We start from the raw sequence: 21,108 nt of genomic DNA on the forward strand, positions 1-21,108 counted from the left end.
ATTCAGAACAGAACCAACTGTCCACATAAATGGTGGTGGATATGGAGAGATAGCTGTAAGCCTAATGGATGTTTTGGTCGACTACTATCACACGAGTGTTGTTCCCATCCCCAGAAAACCAAAGTACATTCAGCATCTTCTTTCTTGAGATCAACAAGGATTAGACATATGCACAACGGAAAAATGTGTTTAGTTTAGTTTTATTACGCACACTTTTGTTTTTTCCAGCTTCCTTCAATATTCTGAACTTTTCTTTACTCACACTACTGAAATTGTAAGTTTAGTTTCTAGTTACAATGGGGGAAATCTATCAAAATCTGTGCAAAGGAAAAGTAGAGCAGTTAGCCATTGCAACCAATCAGATAATTTAAATTTTGAAATAAAAAAGGCCTCTGAAAAATAAATGAAGCAATCTGATTGGTTGCTATAGGTAACTGCACCACATTTGCTCTGCAAAGGTTTTGATAATCTCTCTCTTTCGATCACAATCTGCTCGGCCTCCTCCTAAGACATAAACAACCCCCTCCCTGTCTGCAATATGTCTCCACAACAACACAAAATGGATAAGCTGATTGGCCAATGAAGACCCACATGGACACGCAGAGGAGCAGACAGACAATGAATGCAGCAGGTGCCTAAGCCTCAATGATTTTGCAATAGTCTGTAGTAAAATGAGATGTTCTGCAACAGCTCTGTGCAGGGAACTGGCAAGATTGCTGTGAACGGGGAGTAGGCATGGTGGGAGGACTGTGATGAAGAACTGAGGAAAAGTATTGCATTCTGGGAATAGTTTTACTAAGCAACTGCTCAACCAGGGAGTATAGGAAGTATAGGACCCCAAACAAATACATTTTTGTTGGTTTTAGAACTGGGACAGACAGGTAAACTATGCTATATGCTTCTGCAGCTTTTTTTTTTTTTTTTTTATCCCATGTCAGACTACCCCTTTAATATTTAGTGCAAAAATCCAAAAATATTTTTTAATGCATGTCCACAAAAATTGATAAAAACATATAATTATAATAATAATAATAACTCTTGGGCAATATTCTTTTAGTGAAAGATCTGTGAATCCTCTCCAGCTATCAAAATAAATAATAATTTTTATATGGATTTCTCTTCACAGGGGCCGGTGTGTTTTTCCTCTCCTGTACAGAAGGAGACCAGATCAGTTTCCTATTTGACTGCATCGTTCGCGGCATTTCTCCAACAAAAGGCCCGTTTGGTCTGCGCCCAGTGCTGCCAGGTTAATATTAGAATTGCAACAATATAACATAATTTTAGACTCATCTGTACATTTTGTTTTTGTTATGATGTAACATAAGAATGAATGGAATAACCCTACTGACTGTCATATGAATGTTGCATGTTGAATGTTTTTTTCTTATATAGCTTCCAGAATTCATATTTTTAAACAATATTATTGGATTTTTTTTGCCCTTGCTCTATACAAACATGCCCTCATAAAGTAATGTATTCAGAGAAGATAGGACTTTATGAAGTCCTTTATAAAGTCCTTTAAATAAAAAAAGAGGACTTCATGAAGTCTTCTGTGAAGTCCTCAATAGAGAAGAGAGGACTTCATATTAGTCTCCTCATTTCCTTCTTAGTCTTTAAATGGGCCCTGTCATTAAAATTACTTTTATTTTTGCATGTGACACAGCAGGTAAAATAAGATTTGTAATTTACTCCCTGTAAAAAAAATATATATTTTGATGTCACTTTTATGGCCCTATAATCTGGCCCCTAGGGGTCTTCCTTCTGGTCCAGACTGCATTCTGTCTGCTCAAAAGAACAGACTTTGGTCTCCTGGCAAGAAACCAAACTCAGGGAGTGCGGTCTGGCCATAAGCAGTGAATAGCACTCGCTCTCCCTGTTTCATACTCAGGCAGAGAGAGAGAGAGACGGAATGCAGTCTGGACCAGAAGGGAGACGCCTAGTGGCCATATTTATAGGGCCATAAAAGTGACATAGAAAGACAATTTTTTTTGTTACAGGGAGTAAATTACACATCTTATTTATTTAACCTGAAGTAACATATGAAATTTTTTTTTTTTAATGACAGTGCCCATTTAACTGGTTAATGACCATGGACATGTATGCTCATCCATGTGCCGTTAACCGGGTATGACGCGGGCTCCCGACTCGAGCCCACATCATACCAGCCGGCTGATTCTTGCAGCGGAGGGCTGGAGTTAATAGCCAACATGCGGCGATTGCCGCGGCCGGCAATTAACCCTGTAAATGCTCCCTGGTGGTCCAGTGGGGTGGATCGCCCCCCCCCGCGCAGCGCGATCGTAGGGGGGCGATCCACTGTGGAGGTAGCCTGAGGGCTTACCTCTCCTTCCATGCAGGTCCCGGCTCTCGCATTGATAAAGCCTGGCACGACCAAGCTTTATCAATCGAGTGCACATCACACAGATCAATGTGGTTTTATGGAACCACATTGATCTGTATGAGGAATCTAATGATTCCTCCTAAAAGTCCCCTAAGGGGACTAATAAAGTGTAAAAAAAAAAAAAAAGCTTAATAAAAGTAAAAAAAACACACATTAACCCCTTCCTTATTAAAAGTTTAAAACACCCCCCTTTTCCCAAATTCCATATTAAAAATATAAAAACATAATAAAAATAAACATATGTGGTATCGCCGCATGCATAAATGTCCAAAATACTAAAATATGTTGTTAATTAAACTGCACGGTCAAAGGCGCATGCGCAAAAAAATTTGGTATTTTTGGTCACTTTTTATACCATAATTTATTTTTATAAAAAGCAATCAAAAAGTTAGATCAAAACAAAAATGGTACTGATTAAAACTTCAGATAATAAGGCAAAATATGAGCCCTCGTATAGCCCCATATAAAAAGTTATAGGGGTCAGAAAAGGACAATTTTAAATGTATTGATTTTCCTGCATGTAGATTTTTTTCCAAAAGTACGTCAAAATCTAACCTATATAAGTAGGGTATCATTTTAATCGTATGGACCTACAGAATAAAGATAAAGTGTAATTTTTCCGAAAAGCTTACTGTGTAGAAACGGCAGCCCCCAAAAGTTACAAAATTGTGTTTTTTCTTCAATTTTGTCGCACAATGATTTTTTCCCCATTTCGCCGTAGATTTTTGGGTAAAATGACTGATGTGATTACAAAGTAGAATTGGTGGCGCAAAAAATAAGCCATCATATGGATTTTTAGGTGCAAAATTGAAAGGGTTATGATTTTTAAAATGTAAGGAGGAAGAAACGAAAGTGCAAAAACAGAAGAACGCTTGGGGTTAAGAAGAGCATTATCCCTTTGCTGTTCCCAGCTTAACCCCTTAAGGACGCAGGGTTTTTCAATTTTTGCATTTTCGTTTTTTCCTCCTTACCTTTTTAAAATCATAACCCTTTCAATTTTCCACCTAAAAATACATAGTATGGCTTATTTTTTGCGTCACCAATTCTACTTTGCAGTGACATTGGTCATTTTACCCAAAAATCCATGGCAAAACGGAGAAAAATCATTGTGCAACAAAATCGAAGAAAAAACACAATTTTGTAACTTTTGGGGGCTTCCATTTCTACGCAGTGCATATTTCGGTAAAAATGACACCTTATCATTATTCTGTAGGTCCATACGGTTAAAATGGTACCCTACTTATATAGGTTTAATTTTGTCGTACTTCTGGAAAAAATCATAACTACATGCAGGAAAACTTATACGTTAACCCCTTAAGGACCAGGCCATTTTATACCTTAAGGACCGGAGCGTTTTTTGCAATTCTGACCACTGTCACTTTAAACATTAATAACTCTGGAATGCTTTTAGTTATCATTCTGATTCCGAGATTGTTTTTTCGTGACGTATTCTACTTTAACTTAGTGGTAAAATTTTATGGTAACTTGCATCCTTTCTTGGTGAAAAATCCCAAAATTTGATGAAAAAAATGAAAATTTTGCATTTTTCTAACTTTGAAGCTCTCTGCTTGTAAGGAAAATGGATATTCAAAATATATTTTTTTTGGGTTCACATATACAATATGTCTACTTTATGTTTGCATCATAAAATGTATGAGTTTTTACTTTTGGAAGACACCATAGGGCTTCAAAGTTCAGTAGCAATTTTGAAATTTTTCACAAAATTTTCAAACTCACTATTTTTCAGGGACCAGTTCAGTTTTGAAGTGGATTTGAAGGGTCTTCATATTAGAAATACCCCATAAAACACCCCATTATGAAAACTACACCCCCTAAAGTATTCAAAAAAACATTCAGTAAGTGTATTAACCCTTTAGGTGTTTCACAGGAATAGCAGCAAAGTGAAGGAGAAAATTCAAAATCCTCATTTTTTACACTCGCATGTTCTTGTAGACCCAATTTTTGAATTTTTGCAAGGGATAAAAAGGAAAAAAATTTTACTTGTATTTGAAACCCAATTTCTCTCGAGTAAGCACATACCTCATATGTCTATGTTAATTGTTCGGCGGGCGCAGTAGAGGGCTCAGAAGGGAAGGAGCGACAAATGGTTTTTGGGGGGCATGCCGCATTTAGGAAGCCCCTATGGTGCCAGGACAGCAAAAAAAAAACACATGGCATACCATTTTGGAAACTAGACCCCTCAGGGAACGTAACAAGGGGTAAAGTGAACCTTAATACCCTACAGGTGATTCACGACTTTTGCATATGTAAAAAAAATATATATTTTTTTTACCTAAAATGCTTGGTTTCCCCAAAATTTTACATTTTTAAAAAGGGTAATAGCAGAAAATACCCCCCAAAATTTGAAGCCCAATTTCTCCCGATACAGAAAACACCCCATATGGGGGTGAAAAGTGCTCTGCTGGCGCACTACAGGTCTCAGAAGAGGAGGAGTCACATTTGGCTTTTTGAAAGCAAATTTTGCTCTGGGGGCATGCCGCATTTAGGAAGCCCCTATGGTGCCAGAACAGCAAAAAAAAAACACATGGCATACCATTTTGGAAACTAGACCCCTCGGGGAACGTAACAAGGGGTAATGTGAACCTTAATGCCCTACAGGTGTTTCACGACTTTTGCATATGTAAAAAAAAAATTTTATTTTTTACCTAAAATGCTTGTTTTCCCAAAATGTTTACATTTTTAAAAAAGGGTAATAGCGAAAAATACCCCCCAAAATTTGAAGCCCAATTTCTCCCGATTCAGAAAACACCCCATATGGGGGTGAGAAGTTCTCTGCTGGCGCACTACAGGTCTCAGAAGAGAAGGAGTAACATTTGGCTTTTTGAAAGCAAATTTTGCTCTGGGGGCATGCCGCATTTAGGAAGCCCCTATGGTGCCAGAACAGCAAAAAAAAAAAACACATGGCATACCATTTTGGAAACTAGACCCCTCGGGGAACGTAACAAGGGGTAATGTGAACCTTAATACCCTACAGGTGTTTCACGACTTTTGCATATGTAAAAAAATATATATTTTTTTTACCTAAAATGCTTGGTTTCCCAAAATTTTTACAATTTTAAAAAGGGTAATAGCAGAAAATACCCCCCAAAATTTGAAGCCCAATTTCTCCCGATTCAGAAAACACCCCATATGGGTGTGAAAAGTGCTCTGCTGGCGCACTACAGGTCTCAGAAGAGAAGGAGTCACATTTGGCTTTTTGAAAGCGAATTTTGCTCTGGGGGCATGCCGCATTTAGGAAGCCCCTATGGTGCCAGGACAGCAAAAAAAAAAACACATGGCATACCATTTTGGAAACTAGACCCCTCGGGGAACGTAACAAGGGGTAATTTGAACCTTAATACCCTACAGGTGTTTCACGACTTTTGCATATGTAAAAAAAAATATATTTTTTTTACCTAAAATGCTTGTTTTCCCAAAAATTTTACATTTTTTAAAAGGGTAATAGCAGAAAATACCCCCCAAAATTTGAAGCCCAATTTCTCCCGAGTACGGCGATACCCCATATGTGGCCCTAAACTGTTGCCTTGAAATACGACAGGGCTCCAAAGTGAGAGCGCCATGCGCATTTGAGGCCTAAATTAGGGACTTGCATAGGGGTGGACATAGGGGTATTCTACGCCAGTGATTCCCAAACAGGGTGCCTCCAGCTGTTGTAAAACTCCCAGCATGCCTGGACAGTCAACGGCTATCTGGCAATACTGGGAGTAGTTGTTTTGCAACAGCTGGAGGCTCCGTTTTGGAAACAGTGGCGTACCAGACGTTTTTCATTTTTATTGGGGAGGGGGGTTGTATAGGGGTATGTGTATATGTAGTGTTTTTTACTTTTTATTTTATTTTGTGTTAGTGTAGTGTAGTGTTTTTAGGGTACAGTCGCACGGGCGGGGGTTCACAGTAGTTTCTCGCTGGCAGTTTGAGCTACGGCAGAAAATTTGACGCAGCTCAAACTTGCAGCCGGATACTTACTGTAATCCTCCGCCCATGTGAGTGTACCCTGTACGTTCACATTGGGGGGGGGGGGGGGGGGAACATACAGCTGTTGCAAAACTACAACTCCCAGCATGTACGGTCTATCAGTGCATGCTGGGAGTTGTAGTTTTGCAACCGCTGGAGGCTCCGTTTTGGAAACAGTGGCGTACCAGACGTTTTTTATTTTTATTGGGGAGGGGGGCTGTGTAGGGGTATGTGTATATGTAGTGTTTTTTACTTTTTATTTTATTTTGTGGTAGTGTAGTGTAGTGTTTTTAGGGTACAGTCACACGGGCGGGGGGTTCACAGTAGTTTCTCGCTGGCAGTTTGAGCTGCGGCAGAAATTTTGCCGCACCTCAAACTTGCAGCCGGATACTAACTGTAATCCTCCGCCCATGTGAGTGTACCCTGTACGTTCACATTGGGGGGGGGAACATCCAGCTGTTGCAAAACTACAACTCCCAGCATGTACGGTCTATCAGTGCATGCTGGGAGTTGTAGTTTTGCAACAGCTGGAGGCACACTGGTTGTGAAACACCGAGTTTGGTAACAAACTCAGTGTTTTGCAACCAGTGTGCCTTCAGCTGTTGCAAAAGCTACAACCCCCAGCATGTACGGACAGCGGAAGGGCATGCTGGGTGTTGTAGTTATGCAACAGCTGGAGGCATACTACTTTGGCTGGGGATGCTGGGGATTGTAGTTATGCAACAGCTGGAGATACACTGGTTTACTACTTAACTCAGTGTGCCTTCAGCTGTTGCAAAACTACAACTCTCAGCAGTCACCGACAGCCAACGGGCATGCTGGGAGTTGTAGTTATGCAACCACCAGATGCACCACTACAACTCCCAGCATGCACTTTAGCTGATTGTGCAAGCTGGGAGTTGTAGTTACACAACAGCTGAAGGTACACTTTTCCATAGAAAGAATGTGCCTCCAGCTGTTGCAAAACTACAAGTCCCAGCATGCCCATAAGGGCATGCTGGGAGTTGTGGTGGTCTGCCTCCTGCTGTTGCATAACTACAGCTCCCAGCATGCCCTTTTTGCATGCTGGGAGCTGTTGCTAAGCAACAGCAGGAGGCTGTCACTCACCTCCAACGATCCTCGCCGCACAGGTCAGTCCCTCGTCGTCTCCGCCGCGGCCGTCGCTCCTGGGGCCCCGATCCCAACAGGGGCGCCGGGGATCGGGGTCCCCAGCACCCGGGGTGCACGTCCCGCACCCGCTCACGTCCTCCGGAAGAAGGGCGGAGCGGGTTGCGGGAGTGACACCCGCAGCAGGCGCCCTGATTCGTCGGCCGGTAATCCGGCCGACGAATCACGGCGATCGTGAGGTGGCACCAGTGCCACCTCACCCCTGCAGACTCTGGCTGTTCGGGGCCATCTCTGACGGCCCCGATCAGCCAATAATTCCGGGTCATCGGGTCACTGGAGACCCGACTGACCCGGAATCCGCCGCAGATCGCTGGACTGAATTGTCCAGCGATCTGCGGCCATCGCCGACATGGGGGGTCATAATGACCCCCCTGGGCGATATGCCCCGATGCCTGCTGAACGATTTCAGCAGGCATCGGGGACCGGCTCCGCTCCAGATGGTTGCGGGGGGCCGGTAAAACACATGACGTTCTCATACGTCATGTGTCCTTAAGGACTCGGAAATGGAGACGTATGAGAACGTCATGTGTCCTTAAGGGGTTAAAAATGTCCTCTTCTTACCCCTATAACTTTTTTTATTTTTCCACGTACAGGGCGGTATGAGGGCAAATTTTTTGCGCTGTGATCTGAAGTTTTTATATGTATCATTTTTGTTTTGATTGGACTTTGAATTTGATCACTTTTTAATAATTTTTTAATGGTATAAAAAGTGACCAAAAATACACTGTTTTGGACTTTGGAATGTTTTTGGAATTCGGTTGTGCGGCTTAAATTTGGTCGCAGAAATAGTCGCACAGACGTTGTGACTAAAATTTAGGTGCAACTGGAGTTGATAATGTCTGAGGAGAAGTATGACATAGTGGGTATAACAGAGACTTGGTTGGACGATAGCTGTGACTGGGCGGTCAATATACAGGATTATAGTCTATTCAGGAAATATCAGACAAAACGGAAAGGGGGAGGAGTTTGTTTTTATGTTAAGTTCAGTCTGAAGGCCGCACTGGGGGAAGATAGATAAATATAAAAAAAATTTAGATTGGGGTTTGCTATAAGCCACCAAACATAATGGGAGAGGCAGAAGATCAATTACAGAGGCAAATAAACAAGGCAGAAAATCAAAATGATGTCATCATAATGGGGAACTTTTACTATCCTGATATAAACTGGGAGACTGAGACCTGTGAATCTCATAAAGGAAACATGTTTCTGACTATAGCTAAAGACAATTATCTGTCCCAAATGGTGCAGGGCCCGACCAGAGAAAGCACCCTACTAGACTTAATATTAACCAACAGACCTGACAGAGTAACTAATGTACAGGTAGAAGGACACCTAGGAAATAGTGATCATAATATAATACATCATAACTTGTTCTTCAATAAGGGAATCTCGCGAGGGGCCACAAAAACAATGATGAGGAATAAATTATAAACGGGATAAGGTAAACTCCCCAGTACAGGTCACCTGTCTAACCAAGGAAGAAGTACAGTGTCGCCTACAAAAAATCAAAATAGACAAATCACCAGGTCCAGATGCCATTCACCCCCATGTTCTAAAGGAATTAAGTAATGTAATTTTTATTAATTCTATTTTTAATATTCAAGGACTTTATAGTAACAGGGACTGTTCCCCAGGACTGGCGCATGGAAAATGTGGTGCCAATATTTAAAAGGGGTCAAAAGGTGACCCCGGGAATTATAGACCTGTTAGTTTAACCTCCGTTGTATGTAAATTGTTTGAGGGTTTTCTAAGAGATGCTATTTTGGAGTATCTTGATAAAAATAAATGTATGACCCCATATCAGGATGGCTTTATAAGGGATCGGTCCTGTCAAACTAACCCGATCAGCTTTTATGAGGAGGTGAGCTCCAGACTGGACCAGGGGCAATCGCTGGATGTCGTATATCTGGATTTTTGTACCACATAAAAGATTGGTGCATAAAATGAGAAGGATTGGACTGGGGGAAAATGTGTGTAAGTGGGTTAAGTGACTGGCTCAGTGATAGGAAACAGAGGGTGGTTATTAATGGTACTTATTCTGATTGGGTAACTGTTACTAGTGGGGTACCACAGGGGTCAGTCTTGGGTCCTATTCTATTTAATATATTCATTAATGACCTTGTAGAGGGGTTGAATAGTAAAGTAGCAATCTTTGCAGATAATACTAAACTCTGTAAAGCGGTAAACACAATAGAGGATAGTGCACTATTACAAATGGATCTGTATAGGTTGGAGGTTTGGGCTGGGAAGTGGCAGATGAGGTTCAACACTGATAAATGTAAGGTTATGCACATGGGGAAGAAAAATCCGGGCTGGGATTATGTATTAAATGGGAGAACACTTGGGACGACTGACATGGAAAAGGACTTTGGAGTCTTAGTTAACAGTACATTTAGCTGTAGTGACCAATGTCGGGCAGCTGCTGCCAAGGCAAATAAAATCATGCGGTGCATCAATAGGGGCATAGATGCCCACGACAAGGAAATAATTCTACCGCTGTACAAATCACTAGTCAGACCACACATGGAATACTGTGTACAGTACTGGGCACCAGTGTACAAGAAAGATATAGTGGAGCTGGAGAGGGTTCAAAGACAGGCAACCAGCATAATACAGGGAATGGGAGGACTACAGTACCCAGAAAGATTATCAGAATTGGGGTTATTTAGTTTAGAAAAAAGAAGGCTTAGGGGAGACCTAATAACTATGTATGAATATATCAGGAAACCATACAGAGATCTCTCCCATGATCTATTTATACCCAGGACTGTATTCATAACAAGGGGGCATCCTCTACGTCTTGAGGAAAGAAGGTTTCTACACCAGCACAGACGTGGGTTCTTTACTGTAAGAGCAGTGCGACTGTGGAATTCTCTGCCTGAGGAGGTGGTCATGGTAAACTCTGTAAAAGAGTTCAAAAGGGTTCTGGATGCATTTTTGGAGAATAATAACTTTGCTGGTTATGTATACTAGATTTATAGGGACAGAACGTTGATCCAGGGATTTATTCTGACTGCCATATTGTAGTCGGGAAGGAATTTTTACCTCAAGTATGAGGGTTTTTTGCCTTCCTCTGGATCAACTCAGTAGGGACTCATTAGAGATATAGGTTTAACTTGATGGACTCTGGTCTTTTTTCAACCTTATGAACTATGTTACTATGGTGCAGTTTCAACATTCAATGGGAAAGGGGATAGACCTAGCTCTTGTTTCACATTCCCTTTGCCCCACTTTGTTCTGGTATGCTCATAATTCCCAAAGATGGTAATTGTCATTCTTGTAATGGTCAAATCCTGTCCATGAGGTCTGTCCTGTAGATTTCAGAACAACTAAGAGGCCACATGAGTAAGGGTCTATTCACATGGCAGAATTTCTGCTTGCGGAATTCGGCCTCAAATTAAAGCTCTTAGCCTTCTACCGGATTCCGCACTCCCATTCACGCTTCTGAAATTTCGCTTGCAGAATTCCACAAGCGAAATTCTGCAAGCAGAATTTCAGAAGTGTGAATTGGAGTGCGGAATCCCATAGAAGTCTAAGAGCTTTAATTTGCAGGGGAATTCCGCAAGCGGAAATTCTGTTGTATGAATGGACCCTAAGCAGTAAGTTTTTGCTCCACTTTTCAATGCAGAACTCAAGCCAGCATAGAATAAAGAAATAACCTAGGAAAGGAAAATGAAAGTTGGCATTTGTCGAGAAAAATGAACATGATCTTCTTGGACTCATGCTAGACTGAGTCCCAATCTGTCATGTAAACAAGTTATTTCTGGCAATTTCTCTGTCCCTGGCACTTCAGGTGCACTTTTCATGTTGCACAGAGCCGCAAAATATTAGACTGTGGCAGCTGGATGCACATTGGAATGAAAGAACATCAGGTGGATTATTGAACTCCCTGCACTATGTAGCTGAGGGAACTAAAAATCAATGCCCTACAGGGACCAGGAGCCACCATTATGTCCTATTGTTTTTGTTTATTTTTATTTATTTATATTTTTTTTACCTTTTCTATTTCACGAATAAATGCACCTAAAAATATCTAATGAAATTGAGGTTCAGTGTAGATTCTTGTGCAATAAAAGCTTTGTCTTTATTTCCACTATGACATAACAGGATAAAAGTAACATGTTTCAGCCTTACTGATACTAAGGTGCTGTTAGTAATGCCATACCTTATAGGAAGGAGACCCATCAACCTGTTTCCCCCGGAAACACCTGAAACAGGGGGATGTGTCCACCCATACAAAGGAAGTACAAGAAAGTGAGAACAGACATAATGTAAACAAAATAATAGAATCACATGAATAAATGATGAAAACATATATATACTGACTGTATGAACAGAAGGAATATTGCAGAAAGGATGCGTAAATCTAAATATATGAATATACAAAGATAAAAAATAATATCATATGATACACACTACTGTAAATGCCAATTTTGTAAGAAATTGAGATGCATGCTATATAAAGTAACAACTTTTCCATGTACTTTCACCAAACAAATTAAGATCTAAAAAGGAAATATGGTCCTTGCTGTGTTGTATAGTGAATTTCAATCCCAACTGATTGTCATTCAAGTAGGCAGAAAATGTCTGTACGGCCGCTACACTCGACACCCACATAAACAGGAGGTCGTCTATGTAGCGGCCGTACCATTGAATGCAAACAAAAAAGATGTTATTGGGGCAAAAAGTGTCCCCTTCTCCCACCAACACATATAGATGTTGGCAAGAGAAGGGGAGAATTTTGCCCCCATAGTCGCACCAGTGATCAGCAGGAAACATGTGCCATCAAACATAAAAAATATGTCAGTTAATAAATATTCAACACATAAAATAAGGTATTCCTGCAGATCACTGGGGTATTGGGAGTACATATTCAGAAACCATCTAAGTGCAATGATGGCTTTGTTGTGTGGGATTACTGAATACAAAGCAGCGACATCCGCAGTAATCCAAGTGATTGGATTCTCTCAAGAATCCTGGAATAGTTGTTACTAGTGGCTGCAATAGGGTATCTGTCCAGGCGTAAAATCTCTCATTGAGGGAAGAAATGCCCGCCACTATGGGCCTCATGGGGGGAGGAAAGACCTCTTTATGGATTTTGGGGAGAGAATGGAAAATAGCTGTGACTGGATATTCAACTTTTATATACTCTGCCTGTTTGGTTGTAAAAAATGCATTTCTCTCCCCAAGATCCACAAGGTATAATATATCCTTGTCTGCTAAACCTTGTATCGTTCAGCATTAGATTATATATATATAAATTGTTACTTTATATAGCATGCATCTCCATTTGTGTATATCCTATGATATTATATTTTATCTCTGTATATTCATATATTTATATTTATGCATCCTTTCTGTAATATACCTTCTGTTCAAACAGTCAGTATATATATATATATATATATATATATATATATATATATGTTTTCATCATTTATTCATGTGATTCTATTATTTGGTTTATGTTATGTATGTTGTCGCTTTTTTGTACTTCCTTTGTAGGGGTGGACACATCCCCTGTTTCAGGTGTTTCCTGTGCAGGTTGATGGGTCTCCTTCCTATAGGCTGGCAAGAAGTAAGGCTGGCAAGATCGGCTGAAACGCGTTACTTTTATGCTGTTATGTCGTGGTGGAAATAAAGACAAAGCTTTTATTGCACAAGAATCTGCACTGAACCTCAATTTCATTTGCTGTTTCCTCTGTGTTGGTTCACACCGCTCCGTGTTCAGTGCTTTGGCACTGGAGGTGAGCGGAGGCACTCCTTTTGTTCATATAAAAATATTTTATTATTGGTCTTTTTTTTGTTCATATGATTTAACAACATATTTGGTGTTGACTGTAAGAACGATACATCATGTGTTCACACTGTGTTTCTGAGAATGGATTGTAAAGCCAAATATATACCAACGCTGTATACTGGAGTCTCGCTATCCTACAGGGTATAAGGTTGCACATGGGGCAGGCAGGGGGGTGTGCAAAGTAAATAAATGAAGAACGGAACATTCAGGAAGAATTACCACCTGCTATTTATAGAGCTCAATGCAGAAGCTAGTTTTAATTGCATTCATTTTGTTTCTTGTTTAGAACGTCATATAAAATGTCCATTGCCTGGATTAATAATGGTAATAATAATTCTGGACATAATGAATGATAACATTAACAAATAGTATTGTAGTAAACAGCAGTTTTAACACCAATAATGTTATTTTATATTAATATATATATAAATATATATATTATCTAACAATAATAAATACTGGAAAATATTACTAATAACAAGACTACTACTTCTGCTAATAACAATAAACACACAAATAATGGTTATAACATTAATATTATTTATTATTATTATAATAATAGCAATTAGAGTTGCGTGACCTTTTGAAAAGTTTGGTTTGCCGGACTTGCCGAACTTTTAGAAAATCGTTAGTTTGATTCAGCTCGGTTCGACTCGAATTGGCAATGAAATAGGCCCCTAAACTCGTTTATAACACTGCCTAACTGCTCTAAATCCCTGTCTAACACTGTTAGGAGTGTATTTATGTAGTTTTAACCCCTTAAGGACCAAGCCCATTTTGGCCTTAACCCCTTAAGGACCAGGCCAATTTTCACTGTAGGACCAGAGCGTTTTTTGTACATCTGACCACTGTCACTTAAAGCATGAATAACTCTGGGATACTTTTACCTTTCATTCTGATTCCGAGATTGTTTTTTCGTGACATATTCTACTTTATGTTAGTGGTAAAATGTTGTCGATACTTGCATCATTTCTTGGTGAAAAATTCACAAATTTTATGAAAAAATAGAAACTTTAGAATTTTTCTAACTTTGAAGCCCTCTGCTTGTAAGGAAAATAGACATTCCAAATACATTATATATATTATTCACATATGCAATATGTCTACTTTATGTTTGCATCATAAAGTTGACATGTTTTCACTTTTGGAAGACATCAGAGGGCTTCAAAGTTCAGCAGCAATTTTCCAATTTTTTTCCAATCCACAAATGACCCCATTATAAAACTGCACCCCTCAAAGTATTCAAAATTACATTCAGTGTGTTAGGTGTTTCACAGGAATAGCAGCAAAGTGAAGGAGAAAATTCAAAATCCTTATTTTTGACACTCGCATGTTCTTGTAGACCCAGTTTTTGAATTTTTACAAGGGGTAAAAGGAGAAAAACCCAATTTCTCTCGAGTAAGGGAATACCTCATATGCATATCTCAAGTGTTCGGCGGGCGCAGTAGAGGGCTCAGAAGGGAAGGGGCAACAATGGGATTTTGGAGAGTGAGTTTTTCTGAAATGGTTTTTGGGGGGCATGTCACATTTAGGAAGTCCCTATGGTGCTAGAACAGCAGAAAAAAACCCACATGGCATACCATTTTGGAAAATCTTTTCCCTAAAGTGCAGTTTCTTCCCCAAATTTACAATTCTTAGAAAGGGTAATGGGAGAAAATGCCCCCCAAAATTTGTAACCCCATCTCTTCTGAGTATAGAAATACCCCATGTTAGGATGTAAAATGCTCTGCGGGCGAACTACAATGCTCTGAAGAGAGGGAATCACATTTGGCTTTTGGAAAGCAAATTTTGCTAAAATGGTTTTTGGGGGGGGCATGTCGCATTTGGGAAGCCCCTATGGTGCCAGAACAGCAAAAAAAAAACAGATGGCATACTATTTTGGAAACTACACGCCTCAAGGAACATAACAAGGGGTACAGTGAGCCTTAACACCTCACAGGTATTTCATGACTTTTTGTTAAAGTTGGATGTGTAAATGAAAAAAAAAATTTTTTCACTAAAATGCTGTTTTCTCCCCAAATTTTACATTTTTACAAGGGGTAATAGGAGAAAATTATCCCCATTTCTTCTGAGTATGGAAATACCCCATGTGTGAACATCAAGTGCTCTGTGGGCGAATTACAATGCTCAGAAGAGGAGGAGCGCCATTGAGCTTTTGGAAAGAGAATTTGTTTGGAATGGAAGTCAGGGGCCATGTGCATTTACATTTACACCCCACTGGCGTTTGACAGATCTTTGGAACAGTGGGCTGAAAAATGAAAAATAAAATTTTTCATATTCACGGACCACTGTTCCAAACATCTGTCAGACACCTGTGTGGCGTAAATGCTCACTGTACCACTTAATACATTACATGAGGGGTGTAGTTTCCAAAATGGGGTCACATGTGGGGGGGGGGGGGGTCCAATGTTCTGGCACTATGGGGTCTTTGTAAACGCACGTGGCCTTCAATTCCGGACAAATTTTCTTTTCAAAATCCCAATGTCGCTCCTTCTCTTCTGAGCATTGTAGTTCGCCCGCAGAGCACTTTACATCCACATATGGGGTATGTTCTCACTCAGAAGAAATGGGGCTACAAATTTTGGGGAGCTTTTTTCGTATTTTCCCTTGTGAAAATGAAAAATTTAGGTTAACACCAGCATTTTAGTGAAAACATTTTTTTTTTCATTTTCCCATTCAATTTTAACGAAAATTCATCAAACACCTGTGAGGTGTTAAGGCTCACTATACCCCTTGTTACGTTCCGTGAGGGGTGTCGTTTCCAAAATGGGGTCACATGTGGGTATTTTTTTTGCGTTTATGTCAGAACCCCTGTAAAATCCGCCACCTCTGTGCAAATCACCAATTTAGGCCTCAAATGTACATGGTGCGCTCTCACTCCTGAACCTTGTTGTGCACCCGCAGAGCATTTTACGCCCACATGTGGGGTACTTCCATACTCAGGAGAAATTGTTACAAATTTTGTGGGTCTTTTTTTCCTTTTACCTCTTGTGAAAATAAAAAGTATGGGGCAACACCAGCATGTTAGTGTAAGTTGTTTTATTTTTTTACACTAACAGGCTGGCGTAGCCCGCAACTCATTTTCATAAGGAGTAAAAGGAGAAAAAGCCCCCCAAAATTTGTAGTGCAATTTCTCCCGAGTACGGAAATACCCCATATGTGGCCCTAAACTGTTTTCCTTGAAATGCGACAGGACTCTGAAGTGAGAGAGCGCCATGCGCATTTGAGGACTAAATTAGGGATTGGATAAGGGTGGACATTGGGGTATTCTACACCAGTGATTCCCAAACAGGGTGCCTCCAGCTGGGAGTTGTTGTTTTGCAACAGCTGGAGGCTCCGTTTTGGAAATACTGCTGTACAATAAGTTTTTCATTTTTATTGGGGGGGGGGGGGGCAGTGTAATGGGGTGTCTATGTAGTGCTTTACCCTTTATTTTGTGTTAGTGTAGTGTTGTGTAGTGTTTTTAGGGTACATTCACACGGGCGGAGGTTTACAGTGAGTTTCCTGCTAGGAGTTTGCGTTGCGGGGAAAAATTTGCCGCAGCTCGTTCTTGGAGCAGGAAACTTACTGTAAACCTGCCCGTGTGTGAATGTACCCTGTACAGCTGTTGCAAAACTACAACTTTGACTGACAGACCGTGCATGCTGGGAGTTGTACTTTTGCAACAGCTGGAGGCACACTGGTTGGAAAACCTTCAGGTTCTGATACCTAACTCATTATTTTCCAACCAGTGTGCATCCAGCTGTTGCAAAACTACAACTCCCAGCATGTACTGATCGCCGAAGGGCATGCTGGGAGATGTAGCTATGCAACACTTGGAGGTACGCAACTACAACTCCCAGCATGCCGAGACAGCTGTTTGGGCATGCTGTGATTTGCAGTTTTGCAACAGCTGGAGGGCTACAGTTTAGAGACCACTGCACAGTGATCTCCAAACTGTGGCCCTCCAGGTGTTGCAAAACTACAAATCCCAGCATGCCCAGACAGCAAACTGCTGTCTGGGCATGCTGGGATTTGTAGTTTTGCAAGATCTAGAGGGCCACAGTTTAGAGATCACTGCACAGTGATTTCCAAACTGTAGCGCTCCAGCTGTTGCAAAACTGCAAATCCCAGCATGCCCAAACAGCAAGCAGCTATCTGGGCATGCTGGGAGTTGTAGTTTTGCAACATCTGGAGGGCTACAGTTTAGAGACCACTGTATAGTTGTCTCAGACTGTAGCCCTCCAGATGTTGCTAGGCAACTCACCGGCTTCGTAGGATACAGGGAGCCAGCCGCACGACATCGCCACCCGCTGATCACTGTCGCCTGCTGCCGCCGGATGGGTAAGTGGATCTGTCGGTTTCCCCATTCTGCCCTGCCTATTGTGGGTGGGCAGAACGTGGAAACCGAAAGTTAACCCCCCTGCCCCCGATCTTCTATTTGTCGTCGCTTCTATACGACCAATAGCAGGGATAGGAGGGGTGGCACCCCTGCCATGTCACTCCTATCCCTTCAGGGGGATCATGGGTGTCTTGTACAAGCCCGATCACCCTTATTTTACGGGTCACCATAGACCCGCAATCGGCGCAAATCGCCGGTGTGTGTCTAATGACCCCACTGGGCATTTGTGCGGGGTGACTGCTGATCGATATCAGCAGTCACCCCAGTTCAGTCCCCGCCCGGCGCGCAGCAGGGACTGAAATTCCTACGGACGTACGCTTATGTCATTGGTCCTTAACTAGCAGGGAGCTTAGACGTACGCGTACATCCTTGGTCCTTAAGGGGTTAAGGACAAGCCCATTTTAACCTTAAGGACCAGGCCAATTTTATTTTTGCATTTTCGTTTTTTCCTCCTCGCCTTCTAAAACTCATAACTCTTTCATATTTCCATCTACAGACCCATATAAGGGCTTGTTTTTTGTGTGACCAATTGTTCTTTGCAATGAAACCTCTCATTTTTTTAGGGAGGGAATTTAAATGAAAACCTCAATTTTGCATATTTTGGAGGGTTTCTTTTTCACACTGTACAATTTACGGTAAAAATTACATGTGTTCTTTATTCTATGGGTCAATACAATTAAAATGATACCCATGGCTAGATACTTTTATTTTTCTGTAGCGCTTAAAAAAATCTAAAACTTTTTGTACAAAATCAGTAATCTAAAATCGCCTTATTTTGACCACCTATAACTTTTTCATTTTTCCGTATATAGGACGGTATGAAGGCTCATTTTTTGCGCCGTCATCTGTACTTTTTATCGATAGCACATTTGCCTATATAAAACTTTTAGATAATCATGGGGTCCTGACCATCCCAGCTGTCATCATTGCACAGAGCAATGGTAATGACGGGCGATACTGGGGCCGGAGCATAGTGATGTCACGGCCCACCCCCTTAATGCAAATCAATGGGAGGGGGTGTGATGTCACCACGGCCCCTGTCATAGACTTGTATTGAGGGGGCGGAACCATGACATCACGATGCTCTGTGCATTTCACACTTCTGAAATTCCGCAAGAGGAAATTCAGAAGTGTAAATGGGGGTGCGGAATCCCAGAGAAGTCTATGGGCTTTAATTTGGGGTGGAATTCCGCAATCGGAAATTCTGCCATGTGAATAGGCCCTAAAGCTGCTTAATTTTTGTAAACTTCATCGAAGTTAACATTCTGTTGTTGGGACTCTATAAGCTAACCATGACCTATCACGCACTGCTTACAGCAACTTGTAGTCATTGGGTTTAGGCAGCCATGGGAATTTTGTAGTCATTTAGTTGCCCACTCAGTAGTGCCAGATAGCTCCATTATTAAGAACAGGTATGCAAACAAATAAGAAAATCCCATTCCGAAATTGAGATACCCTATAAAACCCACTTCTCTTTGTAGACCTCCTACTATTCAGTAATGGAGCTTTCTGATCTGGATGAGTAAACAAGATGAAGAACTAAATTAAGAAATTCAATTACAAAGTTTAGATACACTATAAAACCCACTACTATTAGTAAATCTTTTATTTGTAGAGCTTTCTGTCCTGGATGAGCCGCCAACTGCAGAAATTAAATATTCAAAGCTTACCACTTTTTGTAAAGTTCATTAACAATTGTATAGAAGTATATTATTGGGATTCTATAAGCTGGCCATAAGCAGTCATACCTGCTGCCAGCAACATGTAACCAGTGTGTATTCACGCAGATGCCCACTCAGTAATGCCGGGTATCTCCATTATTAAATGGGCACTCTCATTAAAACTAACTTTTGCTATTGCACTCCTTATGGTAAATAAAAAATGTTTCTAATGTACTTTGTTTAAAAAAAAGGAAGTTTTCTATGTTTTATTTGTGTTTTTACTTGTTCAGGGAACATTCCCCCCCCCCCATCTCTTACACAGACTTTGGACTCCTGCTGGCCTGGCAGAAGTCCAAAATCAGGAAATGCTGAGGGGTGTGTGTGCAGCCTTAGCCAGTCATAGCTCACCTCACACTGAACTTCTCTGGGCTGTGTGTAGCAGAGTAAGGGAGGAAGTTTTCCCCTGTATGGCTTCTGATTATGTCACAGCTGCTGGGGAACGCCCCTTCCCAGTCTGTGAATCTGAGACTGAGCAGAAAATACAGAACAATATAGGTAGAAAACTAACAAATAATAAAAATAAAGGCAGGGGGTGGTTTATCATGATGGGGCAGTGAACTGGGAGGATTATAAAATTTAACAAGAACATGACAGGTACTCTTTAAGCACAGATATGCAAATGGATTATGACATTTAACCCCTTAAGGACCAAGGACGTACCGGTACGTCCTTGGTCCTGCTCTCCTGATATAACGCGGGGTTACACAGTAACCCCACGTCATATCACGGCGGGCCCGGCGTCATAGTGAAGCCGGGACCCGCCTCCAATAGCGCGCAGCACCGTTCGCGGCGCCGCGCGCTATTAGCCCTTTAGCTGCGCGCTCAGAGCTGAGCCGCGCGGCTAAAAGCGAAAGTGAAAGTTGCCGGCTTGCTCAGTCGGGCTGTTCAGGATAACCGCGGCTAATCGCGGCATCCCGAACAGCTTACAGGACAGCGGGAGGGCCCCTACCTGCCTCCTCGCTGTCCGATCGCCGAATGACTGCTCAGTGCCTGAGATCCAGGCATGAGCAGTCATGCGGCAGAATCGTCGATCAGATCACTGGTTTCCTATGAGAAACCAGTGATCAATGATGAAGATCAGTGTGTGCAGTGTTATAGGTCCCTATGGGATAACAATGATCAGTATAAGAGATCAGTGTGTGCAGTGTTATAGGTCCCTATGGGACCTATAACACTGCAAAAAAAAAAAGTGGAAAAAAAAGTGAATAAAGATCATTTAACTTCTCCCCTATTAAAAGTTTGAATCACCCCCCTTTTCCAATAAAAAAAAAAAACACAGTGTAAATGAAAATAAAAATAAACAAATATGGTATCACCGCGTGCGGAAATGTCCCAATTATAAAAATATATCATTAATTAAACCGCTCGGTCAATGGCGTGCGCGCAAAAAAATTCCAAAGTCCAAAATAGTGCATTTTTGGTCACTTTTTATATCATTTAAAAATCAATAAGTCCTATCAATGCAAAAATGGTACCTTTAAAAACTTCAGATCACGGCGCAAAAAGTTATAGGGGTCAGAACATGACAATTTTAAACGTATTAATCTTCCTGCATGTAGTTATGATTTTTTCTAGAAGTCCGACAAAATCAAACCTATATAAATAGGGTATCATTTTAATCGTATGGACCTACAGAATAAAGATAAGGTGTCATTTTTACCGAAAAATG

General features: G+C 41.1%; 1 protein-coding gene and 1 long non-coding RNA gene across 3 annotated transcripts in view; one reads left to right on the plus strand and one right to left on the minus strand.

Moving 5' to 3' along the window:
- The window catches only part of DOK7 (docking protein 7), a 146,562-nt gene that overhangs the window by 80,095 nt on the left and 45,359 nt on the right, over positions 1-21,108 (plus strand). For both annotated transcript variants that reach the window (XR_008888431.1, XM_056555026.1), the window contains one exon: positions 1,127-1,246. Coding sequence is in view for 1 of the 2 variants with exons in the window: in XM_056555026.1 (XP_056411001.1) it covers positions 1,127-1,246 (120 nt within the window). In the remaining variant the exon portion in view is untranslated. The remainder of the gene's footprint in view (positions 1-1,126; positions 1,247-21,108) is intronic.
- The window catches only part of LOC130352988 (uncharacterized), an 88,133-nt gene that overhangs the window by 24,895 nt on the left and 42,130 nt on the right, over positions 1-21,108 (minus strand). The window lies entirely within an intron of this gene.

Source organism: Hyla sarda, chromosome 1 (genome assembly GCF_029499605.1).
Source record: "Hyla sarda isolate aHylSar1 chromosome 1, aHylSar1.hap1, whole genome shotgun sequence".
In the NCBI taxonomy this organism is placed as follows: Eukaryota; Metazoa; Chordata; class Amphibia; order Anura; family Hylidae; genus Hyla; species Hyla sarda.